Source organism: Mucor mucedo (genome assembly GCF_025094135.1).
Source record: "Mucor mucedo strain NRRL 3635 chromosome Unknown EV154scaffold_171, whole genome shotgun sequence".
In the NCBI taxonomy this organism is placed as follows: Eukaryota; Fungi; Mucoromycota; class Mucoromycetes; order Mucorales; family Mucoraceae; genus Mucor; species Mucor mucedo.
Window position 1 is genome coordinate 47,815 of NW_026252455.1, and position 17,352 is coordinate 65,166.

General features: G+C 34.7%; 5 protein-coding genes across 5 annotated transcripts; 1 reads left to right on the forward strand and 4 right to left on the reverse strand.

Annotated features, from left to right (window-relative positions):
* Positions 1-1,267: 1,267 nt before the first annotated feature.
* EV154DRAFT_487124 (uncharacterized protein) lies at positions 1,268-2,188 on the forward strand (the record flags this gene model as incomplete). The annotated part of the gene is made up of 3 exons (XM_051598938.1): positions 1,268-1,283; positions 1,356-1,414; positions 1,469-2,188. 3 exons carry the CDS (start codon positions 1,268-1,270, stop codon positions 2,186-2,188), a joined length of 795 nt encoding a protein of 264 aa, XP_051451799.1.
* Positions 2,189-3,586: 1,398 nt separating this feature from the next.
* On the reverse strand, positions 3,587-4,970 carry EV154DRAFT_93168 (uncharacterized protein). The gene is made up of 4 exons (XM_051607846.1): positions 4,842-4,970; positions 4,620-4,749; positions 3,940-4,567; positions 3,587-3,888 (listed from the first exon to the last, which is right to left on the reverse strand). The coding sequence occupies exons 2-4, from the start codon at positions 4,674-4,676 to the stop codon at positions 3,659-3,661; spliced, it is 915 nt and encodes a 304-aa protein (XP_051451800.1). The 5' UTR covers positions 4,677-4,749; positions 4,842-4,970; the 3' UTR covers positions 3,587-3,658.
* Positions 4,948-7,948, reverse strand: EV154DRAFT_93162 (uncharacterized protein). The gene is made up of 8 exons (XM_051607845.1): positions 7,335-7,948; positions 7,203-7,275; positions 6,431-7,145; positions 5,835-6,348; positions 5,690-5,771; positions 5,538-5,609; positions 5,228-5,481; positions 4,948-5,153 (listed from the first exon to the last, which is right to left on the reverse strand). Exons 1-8 carry the CDS (start codon positions 7,501-7,503, stop codon positions 5,128-5,130), a joined length of 1,905 nt encoding a protein of 634 aa, XP_051451801.1. The 5' UTR covers positions 7,504-7,948; the 3' UTR covers positions 4,948-5,127.
* A 3,204-nt stretch (positions 7,949-11,152) lies between these two features.
* On the reverse strand, positions 11,153-12,233 carry EV154DRAFT_452303 (4-dihydrotrisporin dehydrogenase). The gene is made up of 4 exons (XM_051597264.1): positions 12,009-12,233; positions 11,844-11,944; positions 11,476-11,776; positions 11,153-11,403 (listed from the first exon to the last, which is right to left on the reverse strand). The coding sequence occupies exons 1-4, from the start codon at positions 12,201-12,203 to the stop codon at positions 11,278-11,280; spliced, it is 723 nt and encodes a 240-aa protein (XP_051451802.1). The 5' UTR covers positions 12,204-12,233; the 3' UTR covers positions 11,153-11,277.
* Positions 12,234-14,648: 2,415 nt separating this feature from the next.
* Positions 14,649-15,750, reverse strand: EV154DRAFT_487129 (uncharacterized protein; the record flags this gene model as incomplete). Its single annotated transcript, XM_051598939.1, has 6 exons — positions 14,649-14,816; positions 14,904-14,937; positions 15,133-15,254; positions 15,332-15,367; positions 15,440-15,519; positions 15,576-15,750. 6 exons carry the CDS (start codon positions 15,748-15,750, stop codon positions 14,649-14,651), a joined length of 615 nt encoding a protein of 204 aa, XP_051451803.1.
* Between the last annotated feature and the right edge of the window lie 1,602 nt (positions 15,751-17,352).

Genomic DNA, 17,352 nt, shown 5'->3' on the forward strand with positions numbered 1-17,352 from the left:
TATCTAATAATTTTTTTTTTATTCCTGTGACAGATATACAAATCAAAATTGTAGAGCCATAAATAATAACACAAATAGGATTGATCCTCGTCTATAGTATCGTGATATGACTGCTTGCTTGAACATGGTTGATAGTGTTCGTTCACTTCGTGCTGGAAACGACATCCCCCCAATATTTCGACGTGGATAGGCTCCTCAGGACCAACAGAGAAGAGCAAGGACCCAAAATAATCAAGTAAACATTAGAAATGTTCGTCAACGTCGCAAATAGAATTTTCCTGCCTGTTATTGCAGGTCAACCATAGGTACACTTAAGTGGTAAGCTCAATTTTTTTTTTTACGTTCTTCGGAACCAATTTTTTTTCGGAAGATGAACATATTTTTTTTTACGTCGTGAACGAATTTTTTTTTACATTTTGATCTAATATTTTCTGAAAACAGTGTGAGTTGCAGTATTCTATTTAAGGGTATCTTTGAATTAAGGGTGTAATAAGACCATGCAGACAAGTTATATGAATGGTGTGTTACGTGCCAAATTGGGAGTATTCTCGACTTTCTTAAAGTCCAAGTTCCGGAGCTTCTTCCCCAGGCTGTTATTTGAACCTAATACAACATCCAATCAATTACTTCCAATGAGAATCATATATGTACACGGATCGGGCCAAGATTACTGTTTTGTATATCATTGGTCACTATCAAATCACGAGCATGTAGATATATTTTTCAGTGGTCTTGAAATACAAATGGTAAGTAATATTGCGCTGTTAGTAAGAATTTTTGAGAACAATACGACAATAGCGTGTTTCTAAATTAAATTAATTCAGTATAATCAGAAATCATAAACTTTCACTATGTGAATCCCTTTCATAGATTTAACAATTGATCAATGCTTAAATAATTTACAAATCGGATGGCCTTCCGTCCAGAGCCGATAATGTGGCTCGTTCGTCTGGAGTAGAAATATAAGACTTCCGTAAAACTTCCAAGTTATTATTGCGGACGACAATAGCACTATTCTTATGGCTTTTATGCATACTCTTACATATTTTCACCACAAACCCCCCAGAATATCGATCTAAATCTCCAATAAGTGTTGTCACAAACTTTATAACGAGCCTTTTCGATCACGGTAGCGCGTGACCTTATCTGTTGCACCCGGTTTTTCGCAAACTATATTCCGCAATAGAGAATTAGATTCCAACGTATAAAAAGAGTGGGGTAAAGGGGGGTTTTTATCTTTTTCACTATATTTCAATAAATTTTCAAAATGAGAAATTTCGTAGGTAAACTTACTTTGAAAATTATATTAAATTATCATAGTACAGAGTTTTAATGAATTACTTCTTTATCAAAAGGTCAACAAAAGAATTTTCAAAAAAATAACAAACAACAACAGAAGCCAATTCCCAATCAGGTTAAAAAAAACGACAATAATTTAAAAAATAGGAATCAACCAATTGTTCAACAGCCGATTTTTCAACGGCCAAATGTTCAACAGCCAATTGTTCAACAACCATTTCTTCAACGGCCAATTGTTCAACGGCCAATTGTTCAACGGCCAATTGTTCAACGGCCAATTGTTCAACGGCCAATTGTTCAACGACAAATTGTCCAACAGCCAATTGTCCAAAAGCCAATTGTCCAACGGCAAATTGTTCAACAACCATTTCTTCAACGGCCAATTGTTCAACGACAAATTGTCCAACAGCCAATTGTCCAAAAGCCAATTATCCAACGGCCAATTTTTCAACGGCCAATTGTTCAACAACCATTTCTTCAACGGCCTATTGTTCAACGACAAATTGTCCAACAGCCAATTGTCCAAAAGCCAATTGTCCAACAGCCAATTGTTAAACAACCATTTTTTCAACGGCCAATTGTTAAACAGCCAATTTTTCAACAGCCAATTGTTCAACGGCCAATTGTTAAACAACCATTTTTTCAAAATATAAAACCAGCCGTAAACCGGAACAAAAATCATCATATCCAACAATGTAATAGAGCAAAAAATGCTGCTCAGCGACCTGTAGAACGTAATGGTCAGAGATTAAGAGTACGACGTAATGCTGAAGGACATATATTACTAATGAATGATAAGGGACAAGTAGTACAACGACGTGATGATAAGGGACATATAATACGACCTAAAAAGCAGCAACATCCAATACCTAATTTTGTGCGTCCCTAAAATATAGACCGAAATATACGCCGGTAATAAATAGTCTTTACTTTATATCAGCGAGTGTTAAACAATCTGTATTAATTTCATGCTTCTTGTCTTTTCAAAATAGCATGATCGAAGAAAAAGCTTATTAAATGTGGCTACTTGAAGTTTGGTGATTTACCGTATTATTGATTCAATCTGTAAATGCTTGAATTCACTTTTAAAACTTTTTCTACACTACAATACAATAATTAAATAAAAAAATCAAAAACAATTTGCTTAAAATTTATGATGATAAAGTATTAAACATTTGCATGGTCTCTAGCAATTTGATGACAACTTAATTATCAATTATGACTCGTTTATTTCAACAAAGTGTGTTGTAGATGGTTTATGATATCTCGGATTTCCCTGTATGAGGCACGGGGAATTTTCTGTAGATGCATGTGTGCACAAAATGTTGTTCATGACTCTCTGTCAATCTGGATTATAGGGGTTTTTTATTTGGCTTGAAGGGGCGTACAATAATTAATTTTTTTAGATTTGCTGCTGTATGCAATAAGCTAAACAACTTTATGACGAACATGCTAATTATATACAAAGCATTTCGATTATTCAGAATGCCTCCCCTAACATGTTAAAAACATTGTTACAGCCATTGAAATACGGCCTGCTGTTACAAGGGATCGAATATTCCGCCTTTTTATTCTGTTAAATAAATCTCCTTTAGTTTTATCTTTAGATTTGGTCTTATAATTGATACAAGTTGTATTTCCTCCGCTTTTTCTTTTCTTTTTCTTTTTCTACTGTTTTTTATAAGTTGTAACTTATACAATCATCACATCAACTTTCAGAAACCCTGTAAGCTCTTTACTCTTTTATATCCAAGAGTTATATTGACTTCACATTCTTCACTGTATCATTATCGATTTACATGCAATTGTCCTATCCATATATTTTATCGTCAAAGATCACTTCAAAAATATTCTTGATTTATAAATAATAAAACAAAGTTGCTTACTAAACGTCCGTTGCACGCTATCAAAATTGTTATAGAATAATAATTGTCCCTTTCTGGAATCTAAATTAGTACTAATATTATATCAACATGCTTGGAATATTTGTACCTAAACTAGAGCTTAAAAGCCGAATCCAAGTAAATATGGCAATTAGTCGACTATTAATACAAAGGCTGTGATTAAATCTGCAAAAACCTAGAGAATAATCTACAGTCAGACGTTTACGGGACATGTATATATACATGTGTGTAATTAGTAATGAAAAATGACGACATGGGCAGCTATGTTTGTCAAAATCTGTGTTATAATGAGTGATGCACAAAAATACTATTCAATGAGCTTTATGACTAGATTAACAAATACTAGGATATTGGATAAATAACTATACTTGATCAAGCTGACACAAACATTATATTTATTGAAGTAGTAACATTCTTATCCTAAATGTAAGCGAGTGTCAACGGCTCTCCCAAAATCATAAAATCTCTAAAATTTTCTCATTATAGTCAATATCGTAACCAATTACTCTTACAGATAACTCGAGAGAATAGTTATAGTTCACAAACTTGCAGCCTATTGCAACTATTGGATTTGGCTGATGTCCATCTCTACTGAATATCATATACATTGAACCTTGGGAGTTTTTGTCCAAAACGGTATACTTTTTCAATTTACTCTCTCCTGAGTCCTTTACTTTAATAATTTCTAGACAGACATTGGTTAGATCCTTAAAAAAAGAAAACAATGAAAACTTACCGTTATCTTCATATCTTCCATGGTTTGTGTTTACCTTTATATTAATATCAGTTAAGGGGAAAGGTTCCCCTCTTTGAATAAATATAAAGTAGCTGCTGTCACTTGGTAAAGTGTTTTTGACATCGCCGCTTCGGTTTATATGAGAGAAAGAATTATACTTTTTTGATCTGGCCGGCAGTCTTAATGCGTATGTTTCACTGGATACCTGGCACAAAGTACCCTTGGAAAACTTTTCGTACAAGTATGGCTTAATTCGTGTTAATGGGTCCAGCAACATGTAAACTGATTCTATCAACGCAAACGCCTGCGTATCCTTTTCTTTCAAATAAATACTGTCATTAATCTCTTTTTGAAGCACTTGGGTGTATACAGTGTGGATGGATGAGCCGTAAGATAGATGAAATGGATCACCCAACATAAAAATGTAATTTGTTTCGTAATTAGCAAATATTTCTTTGTTTGTCAATGAAGATCCAATGATTGTTGCTACATTTTTTAAAACTGACTTTAGACCCACTTCAATAATCTTACGAAAGCTAATGTTGATACTGCATGCACACTCGTTGTTGGTGGTGCTTAATTTTACTTCGGAATCCATGCTTTCCAAATTTGTTTTATTCCTCTCCAACTACCAATAAATAAATTAGTAAAGCATTTAAAATGCTTTTATTATAACTTACGAGTGCAATCACGCATAATTTGAATTTTTGAAAGATATTTTCATAGGCTTGGTACATCCCAAAGTTATGCTCTTTGTGAGTAGGACAATAATCTATTTGACAATCGGATTGTAAATTCTTCCAAATTTCTCTACACAAAACGTCATACACATCATCAATATATATTGTTCTATTTTGAATAACAATGGAAGCTGCAACTTCTCCTGGTGTCGTTAATTTTACCACCTGGTGCAGAATGAGTTGAATATGGTTTGCATGTAGTTGTGCAACAACAAAATATGACTTCATCTTGAACTTCAAGTCCTTTAACTTTTGTTGAATAGCGGGCAAAATTTCCTCACCATGGGTGCTGAATTTTGCTTTCCGAAGATTATCATCGTTATGGAGTATACCACTTGCATAGAATAGCTTTTCCAACTGTTTCATTGAGCCGAATACATTGTCCAATAAATTTTTATCTACAGAGACAGCATACCAGACATCCTTGTCTTGCCAATCATTTCCAAAATTACTTGTCAGTGTTTCTTCTAACAGCTTGTTGAGATAATGCAGGTATGTTATCACAAAAAAGAATAAATATGAAGGATCAGAGGTGGTCATTATGTTACCATCAGAATTACAGTAATTATCATTCAAGCCAAAAATGTCATTCATTTCAACGTTTCCAGTCAGTTGTTCAAGTAGATTTGGTTTCGAAAAGACAAATAAATCCTTAATCCCTTTCGACGGAATTTTACTGTTGAGGTGTGGAAGCAATTCCAAATCTTGATCGTTTAACAAAATTCCTGTCTCATCTTGTCTAACAGTATTTGAGTACACTCTAAGATAGGTTCCAAATGTTTTCTCTAGATGTAGTTTCAGCCTAAATTTTTATTATGAGTCAATGATAAAAAAATACCCTTCATAGTTCATTGTTACCTGCGCGTTAGATGAAGCACTGGCTTTTGATTAAAGTCTGGCCGTGTGATAAAACTTCCCAATGATTTCATGCTATTACAATTAATCGAAATAAAAAATCAGTTTACATCAATATATAGAGAAATAATTCTTGACACATATATAATATTTACCATTTAATCTGTTCTGCTTTTTTGGCTTGATTATCAATACCTAAGTATGTGAAAGTTGCATTGGTTTGTGTAGATGATATATCTAATTCAAATTTGAGAGTTAGGTTAGGACACATTTAAGATAATGTAATAAGAACCCATTCACCTATGTTAACAAAATAGCAGCTTTCAGGTTCTTCTGTTGTTGTGTCTTGAGAGATTATGATTGGGTCTCTACGTATATTGAATTCTTGCATTTGGTTTCCCACAAGATCAGTCAGTCCATCCTGTCTGTATTGTACCTCGAACAGAAAGCTCAGTTTTTCGTATTTCTCTATAAGTTCGTAAGAATCCGCTTGCTCTTCGCTATAAGTCTTAGACCACTTTTCGATCAATTTGAGAAGCACTAATGATTCAAAATTATACTTGAGCTCATCTTGGTAAAATATTATCATCAATCTATCCTTTCTTTCAGTTACACCTTGAAGTAAAAATTGCATTTTATCCATAAACTCTATCTCGGCGGAAGCAAACAGGTCTTTATAAATATCCTCCACGGTTAATGATTGCAGGACATCAATTTCCATTTTCTCCAGATTGTATTGTTTCTCATATAGTTCTGATAAACCATTAAAGGGCTGGCATAATAATACTTCTTGAAATGTCAAATTATCTAGAGACTAAAAAAAAAAAAAGGGGGTGCGTCGTAAGGTTATTGAGACTATTTCTTGATAAAATTTCAACGTATTAATTTCTTCCTACATCCTTTAAGATTTCCTCTAGTGAACAGATTTTTTTGAACAATATATCAATGAGTTCAAACAATGGTACGGTGCTACAACGCTTTTTCAAACATGCTATCAACGACGATTTTACTTTTTGTGCTCCAGATGGTATCGTAAAATTAGTTTCATTCAAGAATCGTGGGGCAAATTTGTCGTCTGCTGTCGTTATAGGAGGAACCTGAGCCGATACCAATGTGAGATTTACGTTAACAGTGTTTTGAAAATCTAATGAACATATAATGAATTGATCACCATGATCGGTTTCCATAAAGCACATGGTTTGGATAGTTTGAACATGTCGAAAAGCTATTTCTAACTCCGAGAAAAACATTAATCTGCCCTGAGCTTCATTTTTCTGCATGAGGTTAGCTTTTATAAAGAGAGACCGGATTATTTCGTGATCCCAGTTTGCGGGTAGAGTAAATGCATAATAAAAATCCATATCATCCGAACTATTTAGCTCTTTTTTCCAATACTCGACTTCTTGTCGTAACGCGCGTATCGCTTCTTGTAGAACAATCTTGTCATTTGCAGTACGTTTATAGAGTTCACTGAAAATGTTGGGTGCATAAAAAAGATCTTTTTGCTGTCCTTTAAAATTTTTCTTTTCCTTTTCAACCGAAGTACCCCTAGCCACGATTGTTCTGGTGGCAGTGTCGTATAAAAAGGAATAAACTGCAATTTTATCGTCACTTTAACAAAGCCAATTCTTGTCAGAAAACTGTCAGGATGTTATGAAGTCAACTTACTGAACGTGAACTTTAGATTCAAAATGATCATTTACAGCAATCTTTCTAGAAGCAATGCCATTGTTGCTGAAATCTAATTCAAGTAAGTCTCAGCATAATATATACGAAAAAAGAAAAACAATATTCCCTTACCAAAAGTAATACAGAACTTATGTCGAGAATAATCGTAATATTCTTCCATCTGTTTATCTCGCCCAAAATTGTGCGGGAAAGTCGTAAAGCACGGAGACGTGGTAAAAATTGTTATCCATTGATTTTGAGTATGTAGTGACACAGCGGCGTATGTAGCACCAAAATACATCTTTTAAGGCGTTCGCTATCGATAAGTAAAAAAAGAAAAAGCCTCCCATCAGTGCAAAAACCTCTTTTACCTTCATGTTTGCGACAATCAACAATCTACCCCATGTTCTCTCAAAACTATTGTTTTATTATGAAACCATATCTTTACATTAACACCATTGCCGACCTTGTTGTTCGCCATTGCGCTATGTACTCGCGACGCCAGAAACACTAAATTGCCTACTTGGAAAGATAGAAATTATAGGGTTGTACACCAATAGGAATGTCAATTCGTTAGAGAGTTGTAAGCGAGTGGCGATTGTTAAAAATATTGCCGGAAAAATGGGGTCGAAAAAATGAACTTGGCTGTCTTTTATAAGCTGTCATATTCTGATGTTAATGTCTTGGCATGATATTTTTTTTAGTTTGTTTCAACAGTGATCGATTATTGGCTCTTCAATGAGAAGAAGGCATCACGTAAGAAGGACAGATATTGGTTAAATTGAAAAAATGAAATTAAAACGATACAGGATACATTGATAAAGGGGTGAAAAAACGCATTTCAGCAAAGTTTTTACGAAAACGTGCCTTGAGTCAAACGAGTAGACTCTTTGATCGTTTTTGCTGAAAAGAAGGGTCACTCAGACAACACTATCAGCAAAAGTTATGGTTCCATTGTCATAAACAAGAGGTACAAGGAAATAATTGTTTACACGTAGCTCGGCCTTGTTTTTATTTAATCCAGCATTTCCTCAATTTTCTTCCTTTTCTTCTAAAAGCTCCCACCCAACATGGAAAACCGTTTTGACCTTTCCCACTATCCCATTTGTCTTCAATTATGTAAGTATGCTTCCTGTGAGGGCATCATTATACTGACATAACACAGATGTTGCTAGTAAGGGATAAAGAGTCTCATTTCTTATTCCGTCTAAAAACTCTATACACAAACACTTTTATATACGCAGTTATCACAGTCTGATTGCAATTCAGGTATTTGTTTTTGCAATTCGTGACTCTAAGACACTTTTTTACGCGATAAGTTATAATTTAAAAAGCAGTGCGCTCAAGTACACAAAGCGAAAACAGTGGGTTTTTATATAAAAAAAAAAAAAATTGCATATGGCTTAGCAAACGTCTCAGGGGGTATGACTATGTTCTAGTAGGCTGTATATGGTTAAGATCTGTTTGACCTGTGGACAGCTTATTCAATCATATCTGCCAACAAATATATCAGATCAGCCAAAACATCTGTTATTATCTGATTCTTACAAAAAGATAAAGGCTTAAATAATTTTTTGTGCATGATGGAATTCTAGTAAGCAGTAGCTCAAATGCTTCTTCACATGCAAATCGATAAGATGGGTATTGGGTCGGCTTTGAGTCTGTGAATATTTCACCAAGCAGAAAGTGATCGGGGTTTTCTTTTCGGTTTTGACATCACTTTTGCAGGACATCGCTACTTTTTTTTTTTTTTTTTTTTTTTTCACAAATAACGTTTTTATTCAAGACATTGAACGGCATGACAGAATGGGTCATCAAGCACAGTGGGTTGCTGATTCAGGCATTTCTTTCCGAGCTGAATGATGAGGGAAACACGAATGATGACTTCCAGCATACGTTGGTAATAACACCTTTCAAAGATTAAACTGAGGCTCTTACCAAAACGTCGTATGAACAAGTTTGACTATAACTCGGTCAGTAATGCTGAAAAAAAGTAGAGGACATACCGGTATATGAGACGGACGTTTTAAGAACACGCTGCTGGTACGAACAAAGCTGTTGTTCGCAAGAAGGACTTTGCATTTAAGGCTTACATAAGCAATCACGTGTACATAAAACAAGCTTGGGAGATTAATCTTGACTGTTGTGGGTTTATAATAATATCAGCAAAGAGGATAATAGAAGGCGGTACTGTTGATGAACGTGTATTTTAGAGACCCAACTAAAAGACAGGGTAAAATGAAATGTACCCTCGTCATCCACCTCAAGATGGATAAATGAAAGACGTGGATAAACACCAGACTGCTTTGACTATACGCATCAGCAGTAATTGCAAGACATATCACGTTAATCGAAAGTCAGAAGCAGATCATCAGGATCTTGCTGTGAAGATAATGCAAACTGGAAGCACTCCCGTTCCAGTCCTTGTGAAGAAATTTGAGAATAAATAGTGTGTGCTACAAGGAGTATATAAGCGCTCTTTGTGATCCCTTTTACTTTATATGCACAAAGATATATTAAATACGTACACTGTGATTACTTGAGTCTATGAATCCCCTGTTTTTTATAGTAAGCACACCATGTAGCTTTTTGACTTTTTTTGAACAATCTGTAGTGTATTTACCTGGCAGCATTGTCGATCGGTGGTGGTTACTTATTACCGTTCAAAAGCTCTACATAAGAGGTGTAGACGGTGTATAGTGTGTAAATATAATAGTCTTCTACACTCTCTGGGTGTGTATTGACTGCATTGAGTGCTTTCACAAAATAATTACGTAATACTGTTTTTTTTTTAAATTTAACCCAATGTATTCTATTTATGCACAGAAACCCCTTTCCTTAATTCAGATATTTTTCGTTTTATGTTGTCATGATTAAATTGCAACGGGGATACATCGTAACCGGTACAACGATAACGAATATTCAACAGGAATAGACTGTTGATCTAGTTTACAGTGATAGTCACCTTCATATGTTATTGGTGTCAATGAAACTGTTCATTTCCCGCATACCGAGATATCATCAGTGAACTACAGCATCACTATGAAAGACTGCAATCGTAAGCTTGTATTGTCCCCCCAATTTTTATTCCACTCTTTATTGATAGAATAAGCAACCTGTTTTCCATCACCTTTGTGTGGCACTCTGTTACACAGTTCTTTTTTTTATGCGTCTTCACCATCGTCAGAAGAATAAATACCTGGAAAAATATAGTTTCGTTACATTTGTTTTACTTTATTTATGTGCAATCGAAATGAGCAGTTTCTTTTTCTTATTTTGCCTATTCCCGTATTTTAAGTATCGGTTACATCAGCAATATATCTAAATCTGTTTTTGGCAGGCCTTTTCCTGGAAACCTTTACTCGTACTTTCAAACTCTCTGTTTTATAACTCAGTGCATTTTGTGGTGGTAAGTACTCTAATTTAAATATATATGATTAGAAAGATCTGGCAGTGCGTTGATCCTATACCAAAAAACCCGTTGATTAAAATTTACCAACTTCGACTTCCTTCCTTGTTTTGCCTGCTAGTTTTTCTAGTAAGGAAGGTCCTGAAAAAAGAGGTGCCACTTTTTCCCGTGTCCTTAGCTCACACTTTTTATATTGTTTGCTTTCATGAAAATATGGTCTATCCATTGGCGGTTGTCCCGTGATATCAGATTTTAAGGGGTCCAACCATTTTCTATTTTGATAACCTTCGAGTATCTCTGCCAGGAAACGCTTTCTATTAGTAGCCAAAATACACTGATGATCCGTTGTTTCCACACGCGGGACAATCTCCTCGTAAGAGGTTTCTGTTGTTTGAGTTATTTGAATTTGGTTTTGGTTTACGCACATTCTTATAAGAAAGATGATATGATTGTTTAAATTAGAAAGTCAAATGTATGCAGAGAAGGAAGATAGAGAGAGAGAAAAAAAAAGAGAGACGCAGACTAAAAGTTAATGTTGGATTTATCAGTAAGGACGGGTTTTATTGTTTTAAATAGTAGAATAGGCCTCATCCATTGTTGGTATTTCCGATTTAAACAACATACACTCTGTATCCATTGTTTTTTTTTCGCTTAAAAAAAAACCATTTACCAGTTCATGTGGCTTCCTTCAAAATCGTAGAAACGACCATTGTCCTTGGGAGTTAAGTCGTCAATCTTTTTTAATTGACCAGCAATGGAGTCTTTCTTTTCAACAGGAGCATCATCACCACCCTTTTGTTTTTTTTAAAAAAAAATAAGTTAATATAGAAACCCTTTTAAAATAAAACTTTATAGTCCACTTACCAAGTCAGTCTTGACCCAACCAGGATGAGAAGCATAAATGATAAAGTTCTCCTTGGCGAGTTGATTAGCAAACATCTTGGTGAGCATATTGACAGCGGCCTTGGAAACACAATAAGCACTTCCGAAGCCTAAACCATCACCCGTCTCCATATCAGCAATGGAACCAAGCATAGATGACATGTTCAAAATCTTTTTAGTTTGATCTTGACCACGTTTACGAAGAAGAGGTAAAAATGCTTTAAGGACTTCAGAGACACCAGCGACATTGGTTTCGAAAATCTTCATGTATTCTTCCTTGGGACTTTTTTTTTTTAAAAAATTATCAGTTTTCCATATAAAAAAGGTTTTTTACTTTGTTTAAAACTCACGTATTTTCAACATTGAGACCCATGGTACCACCAATACCTGCATTGTTGATCAAAATGTCAACACCTTGAGGTGCCTTTCTGTCAATTTCTTCAACGGCAGCCTTTAAGAAAGGGGTTAAGACCTAATTTATTTTTCTAATAAAATAGAGTATCCTTTTTTTTTACCTTGATAGACTTTTCACAAGTGGTATCTAACTTGACACCGAAAACTTGTTTGTTATCAATCAAAGCTTGAAGATCCTTGGAGGAATCAGGGTTACGAGCACAAGCAAATACAGTATGACCGTTAGCAGCAATTTGCTTTACGAACTCGAGACCGAGACCACGAGAAGCACCAGTTACAATATATGTTTTAGCCATTTTTTATGTGTATAACTTTTAATAGAAAAAAGAATAAAGGTTGAAAATTTTTGACAGTTTCTGGCCCAAAATTAATAGAAAAAATTGAAATTCATTTTAAAATACCGGGTTCTGAGTTCACTTGGGGATTGAGTCATGGCCAATATGTTCCCGGTACTTTTCAGTCAGATGTGATGTAATCCCATTCTTGTAATGCTATAACTGTTGAACAAGTTTATCTTCAAGTGACTGTTAATATCAACGAACGAGGTATCCATTGATGACAGATCCAATAATATGGAAGATCTATTAATTTTTAAAAGATACACGAGAACACACTGATGAACTTTGTAAAACACGGGTTAATGCCGCCTCCCGACACCACATCAGTAAGTTTTTTTTACCCCTCCTCTTCCAGAATTCTCTCTTATGAAAACGACTTATTTGACGTGTCTTAAATCAAATACAGCATGGTATACTTTTGCCTTATAAATCTACTTTGATGTGATCTATGTTCTCTTCCAGAATTTATTTTTTCTTTGTTCTATGCATAAAATTCTGGTACAGTTTAGCTGGTGGAAATCGTCGTTTTACAAATAAAGTATTTGCTGCCTACAGAAAAATGAAAAATCAAAAAGGGGGGTGTATCAAGTAAAAGAATAAATTGTGACCATTTCCATATCAGTATGGAAGGGCTTTTTTTATTTTTCTAGAAAGTGCAACGGTTTTGTTGATTGCGGATGGTAATAATGTTAACGCGGAACCAGAATGTCACGAAAGCTCTCATTTAGATGCGACAATCAGATGGAGTGCATAGTTGAGACTGGCAGCTGTATGAAGTTGCAGTGAGGTAGTATGGGTGATTACGCCTTGAAATCTGAACTGAAATATGCATTGAACATTGAATGAATGTTATCAGGCTAGGATAAATTTCGGGGATGAATACGTATGGATTATCTTTAAGGTCAGGGCTGAGGTAAATATCTAGGAGGATTCAATGAAGGATTGACTTGACAGGAACTTTGGCTGTGAACTGAATGATTCCATATGTTACACAATCCTGGGTAGAGGCGGGTTTTCCAGAATTTTTTCCAGGCTGTAGTTATTGGTTGGGGTAAAGGAGTCATGAGGGCTGGTACTAACCAATTGCTATTGATTCCAGAGGCCTGAAAATTATTTGATACTGTCATAAAACAGAGTTAAGATGTGCTTTACAACGGGTAATGTAGATCATGTCACTCTTATTCAGGAGAGTATGAGGATAAATAAGTTGAAGGTGATTTATGGATGGTGAGGAAAAGGCATTGTCGAATGAAAATAAACTTGATATGATATATTGATCCAATATTCGAAAAAAAAATTGATCAGATTTGGGTAGTGAGTACAGAGTTTTTTACGAGGGTGGTTTATATTATTTTTTCATGAAATGTTAATAAATGTCGTTTAAACATATTTGTACAACGGAAACAAAATATAATCAGGTTTAGACTAGCTTCATTTATATGGAATTCTGATGTTAGAGTAGTGTCAAGAGGAAATGTCATTACCCGTCTTTTCACACCTTCAAGTTAAATTGCCTACTTTTTGCCCTTTCAAAAGATCAATATAATATTACTTTAGCCGCGAAAGGGAAGGATCATACGTCTGGGGGGGGGGACACCTTTGGGCTTATTGATAAGACTATCATTTCCTTTCTTGGTCGTGGATAAATTAACATTATATTACCTCTGAGTTAGCGATATTATGCAATCTTTAGTGAGATACTATTCTTATACCTTCAATTGTAAGAAATTGAAGATAGTTGTGGGTATTAACGACAACTGCATGTTTCTAAATTATTTTATATTGTTAAGTTAGACCATTGAATAGATACAATGAGCTATGATGTTCATTTTGTACGGCAAAATTTTATGCCCGGAGACCAGAATACCACCTGCACCATATTTTTCAACGCCTTCCCAAACTAGTCTATTGAGCATCCAGCGCATCTCTTGTTCCGAGTTTAACAAAATTGGATTTTGGAAATGCATGGCTATTGATGGGCCATTTGGCATCTGCACATGTTGGGTAGATATAGTTCTTTGGTATGGGGGTGTCTTGTGTATCTTGTAGATGCATTTACGGGTTGCTGTTTTTTGCCTAGGACACCTCGTTAACCGGAAGAGCCCAGTTTAGGTTTAACAATCAACTTAGTAGGGACAAGGGGAATCTGACTGTCTAATTAAAACATAGCATTGGGATGGACAGGAAGTGGTGTTGGTAATAGATACAACGTAATCATGTTTGATCATCAATTTTCCTCTTTCCCAGTTGGCCATTTGCCCTGGTAATGCGGGTACAATAAAAAAAGGTCTGTAAGTATGTTGTTCAAAGCATATTTGGGATTTCAATACTCGCTATACACACCATTTATTTTTTAAAATCGAATCTAACAAAAAGACGTTTTCAAACAGGGTGGAAATGAAGTTATACATCAAGGAGTCCTCCAAATTCGAGTCGGGTGCTGTTTGAGAATAATAAAGCTCTAGATGATTTGAAAGATTTTTGATCATGCTCCCATGCAAGGCATTTATCTGTGATATCTTGTTGCACCAAAGAGCAGCACGATCGCGACAGTAGGTTCATCTGAGATATCTTTCAATATTAAGCGTCTATATTACAATCACATTTATTGATTTGTCAAATAAGCATCTTCCTTAGAAAAAAAAATTTATAACTTACTGCAATGGTTTGTGTAGGTACGATGTAATGCTTTCTTTAAAATTATATGCTAACAAGTAAATTTCATTAAGTGACCTGAAGAGAGAACGCTTAATCAACAGTTTACACTCACAATGAACGTAGATCGGAAAGGCTTTTGGGATCCATCTGTGCTGACACTGATGGAAAGGCCTTCAACTCCTTGATCATGTCACACTCAAATTCATGATATGATCATGTGCTTGCACACTGTATTGAATGTAAATCGTTGACGAGTTGGGGATTGTACCCATTTTTATTTATTAAGAGGTGATGATCTTTGCTTATATCCGAAGGAGGCTCAATGTCAATTAATTCCTCGTTATCCAGAGCCTATTAAATGTGTTAATTGAAATAATAATTGTGGTTATGTAAACAATATTGTCGCTTTCAGCTATATGATATAATACCTCATCATCTTCTCCTTCTGTATCCTTTTTATTAATCTAAAGATAAACAAAAGTACTGTAGGTTTATAAGGTGCAATTTAGAGCGATACTTGTTTATATAAGACTCACATCAGGGAATTGACTGGTTTGTGAATATCTATGATCATAATAAGAACTGTATTCTGTATCTGTCCAGTCTTTCTGACAGTCTGATTTTAAAAAATCTGCATTTAAACTCTAATTATGGAATTTTGCATAATATTACCAAAAGTGCTTCTTTTTTTTTTTTTGGCGTTGCGCCCACCTTCGAACTTTGCACGGTGACCATAAAGCGTATATTTCTCGGCGATAGCTTGGTCGTTGGAGCCACTAGTTTGAAAAGCTGGGGAAATTTCATAATCGTCCTTTTCTTTGGAGTTGAAATGCTTTCCCATTATCATTTTTTTTCTCTTACCTGTATTAAACCCTTAGCGGATCACTAACGACATCCCATTTATTGTTTGCCCCATCCTAGTTAATGTTGTAAAATAAAGGCTTCCGATGCTTACAACTGGTGACAGGAAGGTCTCCATTATGTAACGAAGACCAGCTTTAGCCATAAAAACGAAAAATTGGCGTTCTTCACGTAGTTTACGCAGTTAGAAAGCCTAAGGGAGCAGTGCATAAAAAAATGCTTTGTCCAACGAAAGCAGTGCTTAAAAATATCATCACTTTTCGGAAGTCACAAATTATAATTGGCACATGGTTTTAAGGCTCGAATGACAGGCAAAAAAAAAAAAATGTCGTTGTTTCCAAACGTATGCACAATAATTATCAGTTTTCTTCACAAACATAAAATAAAGAAATAAACACGCTTTGAAATTTTCTTTTTTTTTTATATATAACTCGTTATGCCTTACGCGTCCTATAACGCTTGTATTGTACAGACTAATGGTGCAGTATTACTGGCCATGGTGATACTCAATTATTTGATTTTCTCTTTTAACATTTGGAATCGATAAACCAAGCTGGCACGAAGATTTAGGCCAACCATACCCAAAAGGTTAAAGCGAGTGAAGAAGGATGCTGCATAAGAGCATCGGTGTTCAAATTGTATTTTTATATTTTTAGTTTCACAGAGTATTAAAAACTGTCTTTTTCTCCCAATGAAATCCGCAGCAACAGCAATGGAATCCGCATAAATAAAAATAATATTGGCCACGCCGTACAGCTGCGCTGCAACGACTCAATTGCCAGACATTAAGACAATTGACATCGCACATATATCTTTGACGCGATGTTTACGCAATGTTTAGGTAAGAGTATGAATAATTGAATTACTAAAGCGTGGTTCTAATCAAAGCCCATTCAGAAATATTGCTTTCTCTGTTATGCATTCATAACATTTGGTCAATTTACAAAGGAACAATCAACTCACACATTGCTAAGGTTAAGGTTCCTTATGGCATTTATTTTTTCAGTAAGTAGAAACATTGAGAAAATAACTTTTTTTTTATTAAACGTTACCGCCTCAGGACCAGGACCTCTTTCAAAAAACTTTTTTAAAACAGTAAACTCAGTATTATATGGTAATATACGTTGAATGATTAGACATATCTTTATTAAAAAGACTAAAATATTCATGTACGTTGTTAAGACACTGGTAATAGTTCTTAAAGGATAAGGTGGATATAGATTATTAACACTGAGGTTAATAATAAAGTAGTTATGAAAGTGAGCACCAGACTGGAAGTAGTCAACTTAAGAAATCTTATAATATAAAGTTTTTAGGATAAGAAGATAATCAACGATGATTTTAAGAGGGCGTAAGTAATATAAATATAAACGAATTGCCAAGATTAAAAAGAAAAGTAATTATGTTATTATAAACAATATCTTATGTACGGTTATAGTAATAAAGAGATTCGAGTCGAGTGTGAAAATATGAACTTTGAGTTAATTGTTATATGTAAGTATAAACTTAAGATAAACAAGAAGTATGAAAGTTGAGGGAAACACAAAGGAGTCAATTACAAATTATTAAAAAACTAGATTTTCAGTTA